The 21225-nt window shown below is 36.7% G+C and overlaps 1 protein-coding gene across 7 annotated transcripts in view; it reads left to right on the forward strand.

The window, feature by feature from the left end:
• YES1 (YES proto-oncogene 1, Src family tyrosine kinase) overlaps window positions 1-21225 on the forward strand; it is a 50604-nt gene that overhangs the window by 14988 nt on the left and 14391 nt on the right. For all 7 annotated transcript variants that reach the window (XM_062570201.1, XM_062570206.1, XM_062570203.1 and 4 more), the window contains one exon: window positions 17816-18088. In XM_062570201.1, the coding sequence (XP_062426185.1) occupies window positions 17824-18088 (265 nt within the window). In that variant the 5' untranslated portion in view covers window positions 17816-17823. The remainder of the gene's footprint in view (window positions 1-17815; window positions 18089-21225) is intronic.

A 21225-nucleotide genomic window follows, 5' to 3' on the forward strand; every position in this document is an offset into this window, starting at 1 on the left:
CACCCTCTAGTTAAAACGTAAATTCATTTATATATGAACTGTAAGGTCTTAGCCTGTGTATGACACCAATCTTTAAGAAAAAGCTTCAAGAGAGATCTTGGGAATTACAGATCAGTAAGCCTGACATCTGTACAAAGCAAATAAATAAAAACAATAATGAAGAATTGTTGTCCACTAGAATTGTTGTTCACTATTGCTCTATAGTATTGTCAACTAGAATTAGTGAACAACATGGATAAACGTGATGTACTGAGGAAGAGTCAAAAGCCTGTTACAAAGGGATGTCCATATTTTGCAAATCCGTTTGAGTTATTTGAAGGCATCAGCAAGCACAGTGGTAAGGAAGACCTGACAGAAATAATTTGCTTGGGTTGCCAAAAGGCATTTGCAAGGTCCCTCACCAAATAATCTTCAAGAAGCTAAGCAGCCATAGGATGGAGGGAAGGACATTATGTGGATAAATAATTGACTAAAATGCAAGAAGTGAAGAATTGAAGTAAACAGAGTAAAGAGAGGAGGCTGGGGACAGTTTCAGAGAGTTGTATTCATGGAACGTGTTCAAGTTCATAAAGGGTGCAGAAGAAAATTTACTTACGGGTAGTAGAGACGAGGGCAGACTGTGGCATTGTTGCAAGGACTTCACAGTGCTCAGTGACTGAGTGTTAAAATGGCAGGTGAAATTCCCCATAAATACCTTGCAGTGGGGTATTTGGAGAAGGAAGGAACAGGACCTGCCTTCACATCTCGAAAGATGATGTCAGAGCTGACAGTTGCCACTCAGCATTGTGATCAAAAAAACAACCAAAGGTTAGAAATGGTTAGGAGAGAAAGGAGACTATAATGATTCTACTGGAAAAAACAAAATCGTTATCCATTTTATGTAGTTCTCCCCCTCCCTCCCCCCATCTGCTCCCACCTCCATCTTTGTATGTAGCTGAAATTTTAAGGAAGAGCAGATGTAACTAAAGTCATGAAGCAGTTTCTGTAAGACAAGTAAGATAGGAAAATTCTTTAGGCTGGAAATGGTGCCTGAAAAGAGTGGTTCTATAAACTGATCAGTAGCAAAGAGGACATAAATAGGGAGTGTTTATTCACTGGCTTTTTTTAGTGTTTATATACACATAGGTACACAGACACACGTGTCTAATGAAACTAACAGCTGATGAATTGAAAACAGACAAAAAGGAGGTGGTTCTGAACACAACATGTAATTAAGCTATAGTATTTCTTGCCTCAGGATTTTAATGAGGCTAAACATTTGCATCAGTGCAAAGGGAAACTGCAGTCTCTTGGAAGAAAAGTCATCAAACGCAAAGACCAGCTTCTGGTTCAGGGAGTATTCTGGGGAAGTACTGCTGTGTATATGTGCTGGTAACACTCTTCTCTAGGTATCTGGTATTGGTTGTTGTTGGTGAGAGGGTATTACTTTGGATGAACCTTTGGTCTTGTCCAGTACAGCCACTCCTTTGTTGTAAATCTTTGTTGTTTGTGATTCTTGCTTCTCAGAACCTTTTAGACTGGTGACACTACCAGTGGCACTCAAACTTTCACCCAAAATGGGGCACTAATCTCTGTAGGAGTTGTTCCAGGGCAATATGCTGTGTATTCTGTATGTGTGACCCCACACCTGCCACTAAAATATAAAGGCTTCATGAAGCAAGGGGCATGTCCTCCGTAGGGGCAGGGCTGCAGGTGCATGTCAGGCTGTGACTAAATTTTGAGCCTAGTTGCGTTTCTTTTGCATAATACTTCTTGCTCATACGATGGATGCATCTGCAGTCAAATCTCTCGCGTGCTGTCATGCACCCCTACCCCTTTAGGGAGAAGTATTTCAGGAAAGAGGCATTTTTGAGTAGGGCCTGGTCAAACAATGGTTGGTCTGGGCTGTCTGTACATTGAGTATTCCTGCTTTCCTTGAGACTGCTTTTGGTGTTTCAGTAGTACTCTTCCCTCCCACAGACATACCAAGTCCCTCGTGTGTCTGTGTTGTATGTGACCATTTTGTCCATGAAACATACACTTCTTTATGACTATATGAATAACCAAGAGACCTCTGTACTTGTTAGTGAGAGGATAATATTAAAGAGGACATATTTTGTGTTGGATGTAAACGCTATATTTGAGAAAACTCTCACTCTTTGAAAGAAGATACTGCTATTTAATATAGCTTTTGTTAGGATGACAGCTGCACAGATCCAAAAAGATTTTTACTGTTAATTATTTTGCTGTAATAATATACTTCACTATATAAAGCATCACTGATTTTGATTGCTAAATCCTTATTTTCTGTAGAAACACTCCTAAAGCTGAAGCTGAGTTTAGGCAATTGGTAGTCTTAATATTGTATTAACTGGCTTAATATTGAGCCAGTTATGTGTGATTTTATGAAAATACAGAATTCTGAATAACTTCCTGTATGTGGTTGAATTATTTTTAAATAATTCTTTCATAGTCAGTATGTGTTACAATTTGTACAAAGATGTCAGATGGATGGGCTTTTATTTGACATATGTGCTCATTTTTCCGTGAGCAAAACTCTAACCACTCTCTGTGTAAGGGGCAAATAGTAGAACCTGCTGATGTTGACATACAACTTAAACTAATTCCAGATGTTAATTTAGGATAGTGCTGCTTCTCACTTCTTGAAATAAGTTTTCTAGTCTAATTCTTTGATTCTGTAATTTAAGAGGAGCACCGAGCGTGTTGTGCAGCTCAAACTTCAGTATTGATTGCTAGGAGGTTGGTGGATGCCAGCTGTAGCTCTCTACATCTGAACTACTTCTGTAGGCTCCCTTCATTGTCAGTGGAGAGAAACAAGCACTTTTACAGCATGATTCATCTCATCCTGAGATAGACATCTAAATTTGGAAGATGAATTCCACCTGAAGTCCATTGCTGAATATAAATGGCATTAATTTAAGCTAGGGAGTTATTTAAAAGGACACTAACTTGACTGAAGTAGCAAATGAGTAAATTCTTTTGTTTTCTCCTATGAATTAGTTTTTAGAGATTTAATATCAGAGCCCTCGAGTCTGTTTTGCATTTTGTAATATTTAAAGCTGCTGTGCTTATGCTAGCTTTGAAATTTAACAGACTGTACCTTATTCACATTGCCTAGCTTTAGTCACCTAATTTGAGGTATGGCTACCTGAGAGGTAGTGTTGCCAACTAGTTTGATTTTTTTTGTTTGTTTTTGAATAGACACATAATGAGAAGAGCAGGGCGTATGACATAATTATCTTTCTGCTGTAAACTTCATTTTATATGATAGAGGGTGAAAATTCTTTAGCCTTCTTTATCATATTCTGAAGGAGCATGTGTCTTTCCATTGGTTATATAGGAAGCCTGTTTGCAGAATACTAGCCTTCCCATATTCAGCACCTTAAGTTAGGCAGTCCAGGTATCTTCCTTAATCTTTGTTTCTGCTTGTGTAGAGTTGGTGCTTGAACACGTAGTAACCTTCTTAAGTACCTGTTGTGTTGCGTCACACTCTCTTGTTCTGCCACGCTTGAAAATGCTAAATTTCTCTCCCCTCACTTTTTTGTTTGTTCTGTTTAATAAGTCTTCATTCCCTTCAGCAACAATCTCCCGTTCTCTTTTCAATTTCTTTCCTTTTGGGAAATCTGTTTTTTACATCTTCATTTATGGCAATTTTATCTTCTTGATTGCACTGATCAAGCCTGCCATGAGATTCTATCCCAATACCTGAATCAAAGATAAGGAGTTATTACAATCCCATTGCCATTGTACCACTTCTGTTTTTCTATCCTCTTCATTGTGTTTGTGTTCAGTTACATACCAGAGACTACTGGTTTTCTATCAAGTTTTGTTACATTAAAGTGGATGTTCTGAACTTTGCATATCAGACTGAACAATCTAGGAAAGCAATTTTGGAGTAGAACATATTTTAAATAGTGCATCAGGTTGTTTTGTATATCAGAGAAACCTGTATTCTCCAAACATTTTTTCTTGCCTTCTCCAAATTTTAAACCACCAGATGCAGATTGGGATGGGGAGAAAGGGTGCACGTAGAAGAGGAGTTCCTGACTGCAAGCTTAGGGGAAAATACTGTTTGGAAGCTTGGAAGTGAAGGGATCCAGTGGAGGATCTGGATGCTATACCAATTTTGTGTAGACTCCTTCCGTCTGCCAGTAAGGATAAAAAGTATCAAAATACAAATACAAAATACAAAAATAGCAAAATGGGAGTTAAAATTGTAACACATATTGGGAAGATACCAGGATTGATTAAGTGCATTACCAAGAGCATTTGTTAAATTGAAATTACCAGGCGTTCCTGGAAAAAATGCCTTCATCCTGCAAGATGCAACAAGAAGAACCCTGTAGTTTCTATTAATTTGACATGGCCAGAAAATTCCCTTACTCCAAGACTGGCAATGTAATTTGGGGTGTTGTATGAGCAGGAGACGCAAACCTGAGAGAGAGAAAAGAAGCAAATGCAAAGATCTTTACTTGATACAGAGAAGGCCTTCACTCAGGGATGGTATTCCACATTCATATGAAGTTACAAGCAGTTATTTACTAGAAAAGTGAAGGGCTGCCTACTCTTTTTTTGTTGACTGCTCCAAAGAAGTTACTCCCTTCTGATTATTTGTTCTTTAACAGTGTATGTATATTGTCCTGTGCAGATTTTACTTGTCTTTAGACCAGTTACCAGTAAAATCTTCCAGTCCTCCTTTGGTGGCTGAAGGTGCAGGTATTTATTTCCACTCATTCTGCTCGGTTTCAGGGTTATCATGTTGTTGTTATTCTTTATGACTAGCACTGGATTGTGGCATAGAGCAGTGTATGAACTGCTTTAAACAACAGAATTTGTTTTTCGGCAGTTCAGTTAGTGTTTAGTCTAAAAGACAGTGATGTTTAAAAATGGGGAAAATGGATTCATAAAGCTAACCTATGGCATGATAGTATTGCATTGGTTCCTACTTGAAAGATGATATTTAGAAGGATATAGGATTTAAAACTGATGGGGAGGTGAAATTCCTTAATTTGAAGTTTAGAGAGATTTAGGGGTTAGCAGAGACATCCCATTCCTGCCAGATAGAGAACACTTCTAGCTTCCTCCTCTTTCAGATAGGTAAAGCCCTTTATTAAAAAAGTCCTTACTTAAGCTTGGAGAGATGAGAGAAATACGAGTTTTGAAGTGCTTGTAAACCACTAGTTTAAATTCAGTATAATAAGATTTGGAACACTGACATGAATATGAAAACCATCTAAAAAGACTTTCTTAATAAATAAATAAATAAATAAAACTTCTCTCCCCCTTAACTCCCCTACAAAGACATGGAATAATGTTTTCTTCCCTTTCATTGGTTTTAAGGAAACATGACTGAAACAGTATTATTTAAAATGTTTGTGTGTTTTGTTTCTAATCATCTTTTTTGGCTTTAGTGAACCTTTCACTAAAGTGAAACTTCTCATATCTGCAGCATAGTATGTTTCAGCTCTTTTAAGCATGCTACTTTTGAAGATTAGGGGTCCTGTTGTTGCAGGAATGTTTCATGCAGCATTAGTTCTCCTTAAACATTGTTAATTTGTTGTTTTTCTCATTATTGCTCATAACATAAGTCTTTATGACCTGTGACCAAAATTTAAATTACTTCTGGAAGTTACTGAATAATAAGTTGTTTGACCTGCATATTTTTGCTGAATCCCTAATATTTTCCCTTTCCTCTAGTTAAAATTTATTTAACTTAATTAAAATGAAAATCATCCATCCTCCTGGTAACACTCTTGCAGTCAAAACAGTATTGCTAAAAGCCTTACCAGTCAGAAAGAAGAAAATTTGCTGTAAAACAGTAGTTAGCTACTTAGCCTGAAGTGAATATTCAGATATAAATTGTGTACTCCTGGAAATGGTAACAGAATGATAGAGAACACAAAATGGCCAAGTGTTTTGCTTGCTCATTTAAAAGTGCTATCCGAACCTATAGATAAAAATAGAAGAATGCTGGGATCACTTTAGAGTATACTTTATTGTAGATTTAACAGTATTTGCCTACATGAAATACTTACCTCATAATAAAACTTATTTTCTATTGCTCTTTTCTTTGTTCATTGATTACCAATATTCTTTCTGTTTCTTTTTTCCTTTTGTTTTTAGAGAACCCAAAGCACTCCAGTTGTTAATGTAGTACATCTTTGCATTCTTCTGCATGCACTTCTCTCATCTATTCCTGTTTTCTACTTGGCAAAACTATCATTTTTGTTCACTTTGCACAGTTTGGAGAATAGCAATTGATAGTGTTTTATGTGCTGCCAGCTGGTTCGCACTTGGATTGTGCTGCCTGTCTGATAGTGAGTCGTACGAGCTGGAAAATGCCAAAATAGAGGGGAGGCCTGTTGGCTAGTATGCAACACCCTTTAAAAGGATGAATAGAAAACTGATTCAATTTTTAACATATCTTTAGATGGTGTCAAAAGACTTCAGTGCTTTTTGAGTTGTTATTTTATTAAACTTCCTCATAATAGGAAATGCTGAGTTGACTCCCCTTTGTTTCACTCCATCAAATACGAACACCTAGGTGTCTTTTGTGCCTCTCAGGAAAAGTTTGTTCTTTGATATCTTTTTCTGAAATGCTTTTATGAACTTTCTAAAACTCTTTCAGCAACTTTAAATGGTAGTTGAAAAATCAGCAGAGCTGTGTAAAGGAAAGCCAAGAAGAAATGGGAAGTGAACACCATGTGGTTTTCCATTACATACCATCATTGCAGGCTTGGTACACCCTATACATGCCACTCTAATTGCTAGTCTGGAGTTGGAAAGAGTTGAGTATTTTGATTCCTTTGGCAAATGAATCAACAGGAGCATGAAGGAAAATGTCACCATGTTTTTGAAGGCAAAGAAAATTAAGAATTTTTCATAGTGGTAGCAGGTTCACAAATCACTTGCCTACACTTGGAACAAAAATTCTCTATTAAAATAGAATATATTCTTACTTTGTAGGTGACAGCGCTGGCCTAGGACAAGTGACTGTAACCTACAAAGGTCAAGTTTTGCCACCTGAAACAAGAGAAAAGTGGTTTTTTTTCTTCTGTGGTATGCTTTCTAAGAGGCAGCAGAAGCTCCTCCCATAGAACCAGCTGAGCTTTGTAGGTGGACCCTCAACATGGCTTAGCTCCATGCATGCTCCAAAATGTCATGCTGGGTGCTTGCAGGAAAGGGTATGCATGGGACAGTGGAGAAATTGGAAATATGTGCAAGCAGCCCTGGGTAGGGTAGCAGTGGGACTCCACTCTCACCATGTCTTGTTGGCTCCCCTTTCAACTGATAAATAGTTTTTCCTTTTTCCAGATTTGTGTCACAGTTCCCTGAGTGGAGTAATCTGAATTGATTGAGAGTCTCTGTGTGTTTAATACAGCAAAATATAATATATGTAACAAGAAGAATGTGGGCTGTGCTTTCAGCGTGAGGGAATTTCTATTCTAGAGCAAAGATCTAAGGTTCATAAGAAACAGTGACTACAGCCAGAAGATCTAATTAAATCTTTGGATGCTTTCAAAGAAGAACCTCAAGGAAAGATTAAGAAGTATTTCTTTCCTGAAATACTGTATCTACTTCTTGTGGTCACTGGGACCAGGGAGACACTGGAAGACCTGAGGGGATTTAGAGAAGATAAGATTGATGCGTGACTGGGGTCTAGTAAGTCTTATCAAAAGGAAGGTTAAAGAGAGATGTGATCTACATGCTTATAAAGGGAATAGAAACTTGATAGTAATAGGGGGACTCCTTGACCTAAGGCAAAGATATAGCAAGATTGTTGGCTGAATGTTAGAACTAAATTCAAATGAGACTTGAGGCATTTATTTTTAGGGGTACAATGTTTAAAATTTAGGACTTGTCCAGTGTAGGTGTACTTTCCACAGCAGTTGATTTTAAAGTGAATGAATTTGAGCACGTATCTACTTTCAGAAGCATAAAAAGATAAATTAATTTAGAGAAGTCTTGTGGCATCTGTACAAGAAGCCTGACTAGCTAATTATGATAATTTCCTCTGGTGGTCTTGTCTATGAATGCACTATTATAACTCTATCAGTATAGAAAGCAATGTAACAGTAAAGTAATGATAGCAATTAGGGATAATAATTCTTGTTTAGTTAAAATATAATCCAGTTCTTCCTATTGAGTAAGGGTATTATTTAGCAGGTGTCATCTTACACTTTGTTAAATTTTGAATTTCTTTATAATCTAATTGTACTTTTCACTTCTTTTATGAACAAAGAAAAAAAGCTATTGAATCGTGAAGAACAGTGTATTTGTGTGGTTGTAATTGTTTATACATACTTTAACTTCTTGTTTTAGTAAAGAAGATTGATATTTTCCAGCTGGCTTCCTGAAATTTCTGTTGTCCTGAGAAGAACTAATTGCTTAGGGATATCTGGGGATGAGGCCTTTGAATAAATGAATTGTGGCATGAATAAATGAATTATTTTATCAGTAATTGGATTTAAATACGTTAATTACTGATTTTTGTTAATATATTAATCATGTCAATTATGCTAGGAAAAAATAGCTTGAGCATATAGGGAAATGTTCTTAGAGTGACATGGCGAACTAGCTGTGAAAGCTTGTCTCTGCAAAGCAGGTATGTGCAAATGCCAAGTAACTTTGTGTCAAACACACCAAATTAATTAAATTCAAGTTTCAGGTGATCTCCTAGCAGTGTGCTTGTGATATAATTTGAGTAGATGTGGCAAACAGTTAACACAGGGTCTTTTTTGGTTCACCTTTTAAGTTGCTTTAACTATTTATTTCCTTCATATTTTAAGCTGTTGGACAGAGACTAAACGAAGCTATAACTGAAGTAAATCTCGCAGATACTGAGTTATTCTATTTTGTTCTCCTAAAATAAATTGCCACTTCAGCCATATGACCCAGTTGAGGAGACTCTACTGCATAAAAGTTCTGTGGATTTGAATGAATTTGGAGTTAGGAACAGAATTCAGGATCTCTAAACGTCTGTGAGCTTGCAAATTTTATAGTCCATATTTTATGTGTAGTTAATTCTTGGACTTTGGGAAAAAACAGTACTTAAATTTTGTGCAACTTTCATTCAGAACAAAAAATGCTGTAAATTGTTCTGCCATATTAATTTCCCTTTGCTTTAACAGAGGCATCCTTCGGGAAAGCAGTCTTCCTGCTTCCTGCTATGGGAGCGAGAAAACTGAATAATTATTTAAACTGTTGAAAAGTAACTTTTCAAATAACCATTGGGGACATCTTTTTCAGGGGAAAAAAATTGAATAGAATGGTTTAAAACTGAAGGTATAAAAATATTCTGTAGTAGCAGACATACTTTTTGTTCTTGTCCAAATAGGGTTCAGAGAAAACAAAATCTTTCTATTTATAAGTCGGTCATAAATCCTGTCCAAAATAGACTAGATGGCTTTGACAAGTCATGACATGCATGTTATTGTAATCTGAAACAATCTTTTGGCCTTGCTTTTTGTGTACATCAGGCTTTCAATTCTTTAGATAATTCTAACCACTTGCAGATTAGTAAGTATGAACTGCTACTACCTTAAGTGAAAAAATAATTGAATTATCCTTTTCTACTTGCATTTATTTATTGTGCACTTAAATATTGTAGACAATGGGGCAGCAATAATCCTATCTAGACAATATACTGGGTATTTTTGCCTGTGGTATCTTTTCTTGTTGGAGAAAACTTCTTTGTGTGGTAAAGGCTTGAAATTGTGAGGCTAGACATCATAACTCTGAATGTTAAAAATGGCCTTGTGTATATTTATTACATATTTGAGCACATAAGATTGCTTTTGCAATTCTGATATTTTAGTTAATCTCTCCCTTACAATCTTGAGTGTTGGGATGAAGAAAATTAACCTGTCAGTGTTACGTAATTATTTTAAGTGATCTGCTGTAGGTTTTTTGGCAGGTTTTTGGTTTGTGTACAAAAAAGCACAAATTATTTTTCACTCTTTCTGAATACAAGAAATAAGCTGACTTGACTGAAAATCTAGAATTGATCGTGAAAACATGAATGGTCTTAAAATCAAAGTTCTATTTAGCAGTTAGTTGGGTTTTAATATCTAAGCTTAAACATTTAAATCTGATAGACTTTCTCCACTGTACCCCAAAAGTTAGAAGCAGCTCCCTCTGACTGGGAGTCAGGTACCCACATGCAGGCTCTGGGTCTAGTGCAGGTTTTCGTGGGGGTGTGGAGGGATAAGGGAGAATGGGGGGAATGTTACCCCCCTCCTCCCAGCATCTGCTTGCTTTCCTGTCTTTTGTTACCTGGCTCAAAGTAGGTGGTGGAGACTGCTCATGGTAGCAACGGGAATGCAAAGATGAAGCCGTGCTTTTAGTCAGGCCACTACAGTCATGCTTGGAAGATCTCAGTCTAGGTCTTGGCTGTGACACATCTCCTAGGGGTTTCAGAAACCCATAGGAGAACAGAAAATTACGCTGTTTATATCTATGTAGTTATATTAATACCTTTTCTTCAGTATGGTTAATCTGGTTTAAACCAAGCAACATAAAATAATTCCAGTGAAGGCATGCTCACACTAGAAGGAAATACCTGTGCAACTGTTAGAGCAACATAACTGCATTAGCTTAAATTCATAAATCAGTTTTTACCTGTAGGACTTTTTCCATGTAGGTCATACCTTAGGGTCTGTCTGGCTTTGGAATTCTTGCCCTGATAATCTCTGAAGGTTTGGAAAGTTTCAGTCTGTGCTTGCCCTGCCCTTGTGTTCTTCATAGCCATCTGCTGCTGGTCACTGTTTCTACAAAAAGCCAACTTTATTTGTTGTCAAAACCCTAGCCCAGGCCCACGGTTAAGCAGGAGCTCCTGGTTGGAGTCTAAGGCGACTGTTGAAGACAGGATACTGAGCTAGGTATGTCTTTCTGGTTAGGAGAGAGGTGTACCAGATTGGTATTTAATGAAAATATGCTTGCTTCCACCTCCAGTCTGTCTTTCCTGAATATTGTTTTGTTTGATTGGAAAAGACACACTTTGTTGCCATGTTTGCATACAGGATCTGATCAAAGGAACGTGCAATGTATTTGAGATAGTGTAGGCAAAACTGTGCTTACAATACAATTTTACAAGCAATAACAGCATATACTTTGCAGAGCAGATCATGTGCCATCCATAACACAATCTTTTTCTCCAGTATGCTCCTGTGGCACTTGCTTGCCTTTAAACTGGAAGAAAAGAGAGCTGTCCAAGTATACCATGAGTAGGAGGAGATCTGTATATTTGGTCATAGGCAAAAGAGTGTGACTGAGAAGGAAAACAGAGTGCTCACCTCTCTCTTGACTTCGTCTTATTGCTAATTCTTAATTCTACATTGTTTGTTGAAAGTTAGTGTTGCAGTAGTTAATTTTTCTTTTATGTCTGGATCCAGAATGGAACATCAGTGGGAGCTTCCAGTCAGATGGCAGGGCCTGTTGTTGACTAGTATGTGAGAGTTGTAGTACCTGCTGGAGTTGGTCCTATCTTCTACCTTCTAGAGCTTCAGTAAAAAAACAGTAGGTGTTTCTTCAAGAGAGGAGTCTTTGCCTGAGAAGATTCAAGTTGGAGAACTGGAAATCTTCAGTCTCCTTCATAGGTATTATGTCCAAAGTCTGGTACAGCTGAGTAAGGCTTCCATGCCTAACCTATTCAAGGCTCAGAAGTGCACTTCTGTCATCCACCTTCTTGTCTTCCATTCTAAAAAATGTTAAGAAATCACAGAAGGACTTGAAAGGCTGAAGGACCTTACTCTTTCTTATGCAATTTCAACTTATGCTAATTTTCCAGTTTGTGTTGCAAGATCCAGCATTCCTTCAGTGTACATTCATTCTAGTAATCTTGTCAGCCAGGTAATTGGCTTCTGCAGTAGAAGGATCAGTCACCTTCAATAATTAAATTAATGCAAATTTTAAATCTGATTTCTTTAGAAAGCAGGAGCTAGAACAATAGATGTAATAAGCTTTTAACTCTTTCAAAGGTATTTCAAATACAAAATTTTTCAGTTTTTTTCTCTCTGTGTGATGCCCTCTGTTTGCTATACTATTTTTGCTAGCTGTAGCATTATTAGCAGCCAAGCTGGATTTTGTTCTGCTTCTATGAAATCAAAAGCATTACCATAGCAGCCACAGACTTGCTCCTTGAATATGTTTGGACAGTCATGTTGAAAGCAGGATTTGGTCTGTAGAAACATTAGGATCAAAACTTTCAAATTGTGTTAGTCAGTGATAAAGGAGGATGTCTCTTGACTGTTAAATGTATTTTAGTGTATGAATAAACGAAGTCTAATAGTGCTGTTTTTTAATTATTTTTCTGGGTAAACCACACTTAAATGAATACTAAACTTTGAAATTCTAATAACCTAAATCCTTGCTGCAGTGTCTTTTTTTTTATGCTTCTCTATCTTCATTTTTTGTACCTTATTTCATCACTAATTACAAAGTCATTGTCATTTGCACTTCAAATGCATGACAGTAGACTCTGAGGTCTCATTATGCTAGTGCTGTTGCTGATTGTAAAGACTGAATCCAATAGAACAGCATTCTTTGAAATTTCATGAGTTGTTTTTAGTAAAATAAGCAAACTAATTCATGGCAGTAAAAATTGTGTATATTGCATAAAGAATGCAGACCACTCTTGCTCATTCTTCAGTATATTTTCCTTCGCGCACATGGTGGATCACTTTGTATATAGAAAACAATTTTCTTATCAAAGTATTGACTTTTTAAAAAAAGATGAACAGAATTAGTTGGATATCATAGTAGTGGCAAAAAAGATGTTAGTCTCATTCTGGTTATCTTTGTTTCTTCCCCTCTTGCAGTCTATGTGACTTCTAATAAATGACTTTTAAATACTACTGTCCGAAACCACCTGTTTGACAGATGCTTTGCATTGTTTGCCTAGCTGTACAAAAAGCAAGTATAGATTGCATGTCTCCAGTGACATACAGAATCAGCTCTGCACTTGTTTAAGCAAATAGTCAGCTGTTAGCTAATGGATCCATTAGTGAACTTTCTGCAAAATATCCTGTCTTCATTACTGCATGAAATTTTAATAACTGTAAAACATGACTGTGGTTGAAATGTCAGTGGACCTTTTTGTAAAGCATTTAGTTTCACATTTGCAAACTGAAATGCTTCTTTCCTTGCACTTTCCCCCCGCCCCCCCCCCCCCCCCCCCCGCACTGAGAAGTAAAGGTAGATTAGCAGTGGAAATTTCTTTTTATTGTCTTTTCTTTAGCAATTGGTAAACCTCCAAGAGCATTCTTTGTTTTTTGTTGTTGTTGTTGTTTTTTGTCTGTTTTGGGTTTTTTTTTTTTTTTTATGTAGCATAGTTTGTTTTTTCATGTGGTAGGATATTTGCAGTCTTTGTTTCTTCTTCTCAAGAAAAATTTGACTGCTCACTGTTCGTTTGACTCTTCATAGAGGAAAATTGAATTGTGCTCTTTTTGGCTGTATAAACACTTTCAATAATTGAGAGGAGAAACGTGTTTTCTCCTCTTTATTAACTTTTCCCTTCTCCTGCCTATTGCATTTAGTTTTTATATAGTTTAGTAGTTAATCTAGAGGTTGAAAATAGAAAATTCCTTAGGATGTCTTTTGTTCTGTGAGGCTGTCACTGCCGTACATTTTGATGAGGTCTCCAGAGGGCATCTGAGGACATGATGAATCACAGCAGAAGTGAGAGATGAAGAGAACACCTCCAGCTGGCCCCAAGAAGAAACTCCTCATTCTACTTGATTTTTGTAGTGATCGATTTTTGTTACCAAATACGTAACAGAAGTGAAACAAGCATGAGGCTCTTGCAGCTTCTGCTCTTACGGATTTCAGAGGTTAACCTCTGGCCCTCAGAATCTTGATACCGCTATGTAGAATCCCCTTTATGGGAAAAATAAATACTTTCATCTTTTTTGAGGTATCAGCAGACTGCTTTTTCTTTAAGAATGCTAGCTGTAAAAGACTGAATTAAAATCACCTCTTTCGAGAAACCTCTAGCATATTCCTTCATTTCAGTAGAACTTTCTTGATATACTTGGAGATCCTTGTTTTCCAGAAAAACAGCAGATAACAACTTGTACCATTAATGGTACATTGGCATTTGCTGGACGAGAGGTCCCTTCCAACATTGTCCCTCGGCACTGAATAGAGGAGGCCACCAACACTCCTAGTAAAGAGTTGCTCAGTATCTTAAAATATAATAGATCTTGAGTAAAAAAAATCATATTTCTCAGACTGGCAGAACATCTTTTCAGAAACAAAAGCAGGAAAAAAATAGCAAAGAGCTTACCAGCCATACTTTTAGATCATTGTTGAGCAACATTTTTCCTCATGATACTCTGCTATAAAACTGAAACGGGAATGAAAAGATACCAGCACTGACTTCCTTGGAGCCCTCAATTCGGCAGAGGGTTTAGGGGGCCTTCTGCATTGTCTGAGGTCTCTGTAGAGTGCTGAATCACATTGGATGTGGGCTTTTTGGAAAAGCCATCCAAAGGCCAGAGTTCAGTTAGGTCACTAAACTCTTACCTGGTGGCTGCCTCCTAGAGTACTCTTTCTTCTGTTGATTTTTTGGGGGCATCTACCTGCTACCCTTCAGCTGTCCTTCCAGTAATCATTTTAGCTGCTCCTTGTTCTTGAAAATGTTCTAATATTGGGTTGCTTTAATCTAGAAGGCAGAACAAGACATCTGTGCTTTTCATCCATGCCTCTCAGAACAGTTTCCTGATAGACCTCCAGCAAGCTGACTTCTAACCCGCCCACCAGACACATTTGCACAGTAATCAGAACAAACAGAAGAGTATTCATTTCAAAGAAGGAACAAGATACTCTAAGTTATTCAGCTAGTTTGTTTCAGACAGCAGACTGAGCTAAAATAATGATTTAACTAATGGGAGTGGAACAGTGGTTTGTGAATAACTTATTCTGGGCCAGCAGTTCTTTGAATAGATGAACTTTTGCAGAGCAAACAAAAAGTTCTCATCTCTATCTCTGCCTCTGAAAAGAGTTCCATGCTTCAGAAAGTGTGTTATGAGCTTTACCACAGAAATATATTCCTTAATATTTTGGTGCTGGTAAGAGAAGGGGGAATAAAACTAGTTGTTAGCTATTTCAATAACATAAATTTTTAATAACAAAGTATTAGAACAGCTAAATCTGACACTGTATACTAGCTGCTTAGTGTCTGTGGGCAGGAGGCTGCTTTATCCAGTGATATATTGCAAGTCTAAACCCTAATAAATCTTTCTTTTCTTTCTTTCTGTGCAATCATTTTTCCCTTTTGTACTACTCACTGTTTGTGTCTGTCATCTCTGCTCTCATTCCTCTGCTCCCTCCTTGTGAAAGCATGCACAGTATTTTGTAGGAATTTTCCATCTCTGTTTTTGACTTTTAAAAGCAGTGTTTTGCTTACCCAAATTTTTTTTTGTCAGTATGCACTCAAAGTAGAGCTTTTAGATCTTGGTCTGTTTATTTCTTTGTCTTGGAAGTGCTGATTGAATCTCTGTTGTTAATCTCTCTAACCCCTGGAAGAAGATTACATTAGCAATGAAGTGGGTGGGAGCAGAGAAGCAAGGGAAAGAGACTGTTGATTGTATTTCTCTAAAATGAATTCATATTTTGAGTCACTGCTTGTCTTTGGTTAAAGTAAACCAATGGTAATATTTGCTACTAAACATACTAAAGTGTGTGAGCGCCTCTGCGTTGCGCTAGTTATATGGCAGCAGGTGGTAGCATGGACACTGTCCATTTGGCTGCAGGAGCAGTTCCGCGGGCAGAATCCTGCAGTATCACCGGGACTGGTAGATTTGCTTCCATCTTCTGTAATCTCGGAGCCTTATCAGCCTGTTACACGTTAACCAAATGTCAGAAATGGTGGGGGGGAGGGAAAATTGTCTGTGATCGATGCTTAATTATACAAATGTTTGTGCCTTTTAAAGTTACTTTATGTGTTTTGTTGCATGGTTCACCTGTATCGTGAATTAATAATTAGCTTTTCTACTGTAGATTGTAAGACTTCTTTTGTAGGGTATTTAGATATGTTAAATTCTTCATTTATGTATTTGAGGCTCAGTTGCTCTATTAACATTCATGCACAATTAATATTGGCAAAATCAGAAGTAGAAGATGAGGTAAGCTGTGCTCCTGTGATTATTCCTAATTCTTCCCTGTAAAACTCATAGGCAAGATGTGTAAAAATGCGGTTATTTGTCTTCATGGCTGCTCGTTTCTGCACCAGTAATCATCTATAGCCCTTTACACTAATAGGGACTGCAGTGGCAGGGTGAATATTCTTAACTTTATGGTCAATAAATTTAATAAGGTCATCTATGGTCATGCTTTCCAGAAACTCACATTCTCAGTTCTTGAGGAAATTATGGTATCTTTAATATTGTAATGGTTAGTTATATAGAGGAAATCAGAAGACAGTTTTAGAGTAAGAACTATGTTTTGTCCGTGTGTGAGTATATTAGTATTTGTTTAGTAAGATTTATTTTATTCTGGATGCCTGTGTCTGGTAGCCAACAAGGTAAGAGAGAATTGAAATGGAAAATAAAAATAATTGGACAGATAATGGGAAACTTTTCCTAATTGTTTGATCTACGATGTTAGTTAAAGAATTTGTGAAATTGTCATTGCAGTTACCAAAAATTGTTTTTTTTTTTTTTTTTTTTTTTTTTTTTTTTTTTTTTTTTTTTAATGCATTCAAATTGCTGCTGTTTCTGTTTAAAAAAAATGACTTAGGAAATCAGCTGCTCCACATTATTTTTTCTTTCTATGGAAATTCCTAATTTTGAAGTTAAAGTAGATTTATTTTTCAGGAGCTTGGGATTTTTCTTGTCAGATTAGTATTGCATCTAGTATGGACTCCTGTTTCCTCCCTGACTTGTGTCCCAGAGGGGATAAGTCAGAAGATGCCTACTATCAATTGTCACCATCTGACAGATGACAGATGGGACTTCTTAAGCAGCAGTAAATTGTTTGTGGCATGTCTCCTCTCTGATGACTATCACCAGGTAACAGCTATCCCCACAGCCAACAGCTATTCCCACAGGAATAGTCTGCCTGTAGCAGAAGTTCATGGCAATCTTGGGCAGTTAAGGCTAGAAAATTGTCACCTGTCAGGGTGTAGTTCCATTGCAGTTACTCTTACAAATTTTTTTCTGATTATTCTATTTAGACCCGTGAGTTTAGTTAAGGCTGCCTCATGGCAGTGAATATTACAGGTTCATTTGTGAGCTTTATTTGGTGGGGGGAAACAAACAAAAACCTTTCTATTTCTTTAAAGCTATCCTTAGCTGTAATACAAGCAACAGATCAGAACCTCGTTGCAGAGATGCTTAAAAAGGAAAATGGGAATTTTTTGTATAATTGTTTATATTACTCTACATTTGTCACCTCTGCTGAAAACTCCTGATCTTTCCATTCTCCCTTGCTATACAAGTCTTCAGTGTTCCTGGTGCTTTCCTTGCCTGTTGTCTGTGCGACTCTTTTCTTTTTACCATGTGCAGTCCACTGAGGAATTGGGATGAAGAATAATCTAAATGTGCTGCCAGTGTGTGTTCTTATAGGGGAAAATAATTGTTCTCTCTAGTCTGTGAATGCTTTAGATTTTCTTCAAGAACAGTTTTTCACCAGAATGTGTAATCTGCATGTAGTAGCAGTTGCTGGGGGTATTGTCATTTTTATTGCTTTTTTTTTTTTTTTTTTTTTTTACAGTAATAAATCAGTATTTACAAGAACTTTTTGTGAATCTTCTGTGTTGTCTATCAGAAGATGCAACATAGAGATGAACTCATTTTTTTCTCTCTTACTTTAACAGAAGCAGCCATGGGGTGCATTAAAAGCAAAGAAGACAAAGGTCCAGCCATGAAATACAGAACTGATAATACTCCAGAGCAAGTTAGTTCCCATGTCAGCCATTATGGATCAGACTCAAGCCAAGCAACACAATCACCGGCAATAAAGGGATCAGCAGTTAATTTTAATAGTCATTCCATGACTCCTTTTGGAGGACCCTCAGGAATGACTCCCTTTGGAGGTGCATCATCTTCATTTTCAACTGTGCCAAGTCCATATCCTAGTACTTTAACGGGTGCGTGTTATATAATTTTCTTTTCTAAACTTACCTGTAAGATTGACATTCATCTTCAAGAAGTACTATTACCAGTTGCTACCCAGAAATAAAACACACTCTTTAGGGATTTACGATTTTCAGTGTCTTTACTACTCAGATAATAATTCCACTGTTGGAGGAATTAGGTGTTCTATATCTGTTTTTTTGTTTGGGTTTTTATGTGTTTGGCGGGAGGTTGTTAAGATCAGAGCAAAGAGAAATGTAACGTATGTTAAAGGCAGTAATGGGAATAGATGATAAAACCATGTTAGAAATTCTAAGCTTTTAGAAACACACATGGAGTAATGACTTTAAAATTTAGAAGAGAAATGCAAAATGAAAAGGATCTCAAATTTCATGAAATTGATACTTTAATTGAAACTAATTTTCAGACTTACTTGATTATCTATTAGTTACATACATTAGTGCAGCATTAAATCTGTTCATTTATAAAAGTAATAAGGACATGCAGTGTATGCTGAGTACTCTATGAACGAAATGTATGAAATGAAAAAGCAGAAATCATGTTCATGGTTATATGAAAACTAAAGCTGAAAATGTTAATATGTAAAACATTGCAAGATGCAGAGACTTTCCCAACTTAGATATAAATTCTCTGGAGGTACAGCATTTTAAAGCAATGTACGTGTTTGATGGTGTAAGCCCTCTCCCCCTTTATATCAACATCTTAAAACTTAAATTAAAAAACTTGATTTTGTGCTCATGGCTAATCTCAATAGGTGAGCTTTTCTGTGTGTTAACTTAGTTTCACTACTTTTTTTTTTTTTTTTTTGAGAGAGGAAGGAGTAATTTATTCTAGAAACTTTTCACAGACACTTTACAAACTACCATAAATAATTCTTTGTTAGGCTATTTCTAGTTTTCCCACAAAATTCTAATGTTAGCACAATTACAGTGCTTAAATGTTTGCTCAGTTATTGTGGCATTTAAAAGCTTTTAAACACAAGAAATTTGAGACCCATGAAAACCCTGGTGGCCTTGACATTAAGCAGTTCAGGAAACCAAATATAAATTGTCAGATAAAGATCACCTCCTTTCCCTGTTATAAGAATACATTAAAAACCAAATAATTAAAATGAGTAACTATCTTGTCTCAATTTCTGAGCCAGCACTGAATCCCAGTTTTGGATTAGCTTATGCAGGAATGAAATAATGGCAGCATTTCTTTTTGTTCATTAGCCCAGTAAGTAAACTTTGGTATGATTAAAGAAGCCTTCCTCTCCACCAAGGACCTCTGTGCATGTCTTTGTACTAGATCTGATTCTTTGTTTACTTCAGAATCTCCTGTAGCATGTGCAAGCACTCCTGAGCATCACCAGACATCAGGAATGTTGCCTCAAAAATACCATAAATCCTTTGCTGCAGAGACCGGGAAGGATGTTCTCTTGCCTGTCCGTGTGCCAGCTAGTAGTTAAGCATGTTATATATCTTGGACCAGAATCAACAGGAGAGATTTTTTTTGGAAGGATAGTCTTGAACTTCACCAGTGTAGATTCAGGTATCCTCAGGCAGGCTGATGGGGGTGAATGTCCCCATCATTTTGTGATGATGTTAAAATGATACTGCCTATGTAATCATTTTTCATTTTGTAAAACCAGCCCACCCACACAGAAACCCACATACCTTTTTTGCCTTCTTTTCTCTTCCTCTCCCCCCCCCAAAAAAAAAAATCACTAGCAATTACCTGGTAAATTCAGTTCCAGTTTTTAAATCCAAGTTGTCTGGTTTTTTTGAATGCATAAAATGAGGCTCTGGCTGTAACAATATTCAAAGCTGCAGGTAGATATCATACAGCTCAGGACAGTGAACTGGGTTTTTTAGACTTGCCTGTTCTTGTCCTATTATGAACTAGAGTAAGTCTCAATTGGTGATTTGTTTACAGAGGCATCATGCACAGCACAGCTATCTTTGTGCAGAGATAAGCTTTCTGTAACTGTGACGAATAAAATACTGGATCCTGTTCTGTGGCCTTTTGCTTAGGAAAAGAGAGAATAAATGGGCTTGTCAAACAGAAGGACATAAATGTTAGTAGTACTTAAACCAGCCCATTAGCAATGCCTGATAAAAGGATGATATGGTTGTCACTGTAGCCTGTAGCTGTAAGGCTGAGGAGAGCTAGGCCGTCTTTTATTCCCTTAGAGCAGAAAAAAAGAGGGAAAATCTATATAAGACACATTGCTCCTATGATATACATTTTTAGTCATTAAACACTTTGAATTCATTATTGAAAATGAAAACAGAAGTGACCATCATTTTTCCCTTCAATGAAACTCTGTAAACACTAGTGTTCTGTAATCTTCCTGCTGAGCAAGAAAGCTTGCTCCTCTCTCCAAAACCGCTTCTAGAATAGGAGAAAATTATGCCCTAATCAAAGGATACCCTTTAAGTGAAATGGTAGGTCCATAAACAGCTTTAAAAACTAGATTACCGTGGAGTGATCCACAAAGATGACAGCAGTGACAGCCTTTGAAAAACATTTGAGATGTGTCTGTTTGAAATACTTTGTGTTGATGCTGTTGTCCTGAAGTCTTTTTATTACTTTACTGAGAAATGAATTACGTTTCTGGGAATAAAAAGAGATTTTGTTAGCTGAAGTGTTGAAATCAAAACTTTACAAGGATTATGTACTAGCCTTTTGGGGTCTCTTAAATAATTCAAAGTATACAAATAATATCTCTTACTGTATGGGTTATATTTAAATCCATTGTTTCATTTTCTTGACTAGTGTAATGCTGTTTAGAGAAGAATTAGTATCTAGATGTAGTACAGTTTATTCTCAAGTGGAGTCTCCTATTTGCTTTATGTGCAAGTAATACTGTGAATTCAGAGTATTGATTTTGTTCATGTGCTGAAGAGTTCTGTGGAGATGGTTTATTTCCTTAACATCAGTTTCTGTTTGTGTGAATATGGTGTATTATCTCAGTTTTTTTCTGTATGCAGTGTCTTACATCATCAAAATAATAATGCAGTAACACACAGGAAAAACTGTAGAACTGTGTTAATTTTTAACTTAGATTAGATGTTAACTTCTGGGAGATATTCTAACTTGTTCTTGATATGTAAATCACACATTAAAAAAATCCACCTACTCTAAC

This window comes from Rhea pennata, chromosome 2 (assembly GCF_028389875.1).
Source record: "Rhea pennata isolate bPtePen1 chromosome 2, bPtePen1.pri, whole genome shotgun sequence".
In the NCBI taxonomy this organism is placed as follows: domain Eukaryota; kingdom Metazoa; phylum Chordata; class Aves; order Rheiformes; family Rheidae; genus Rhea; species Rhea pennata.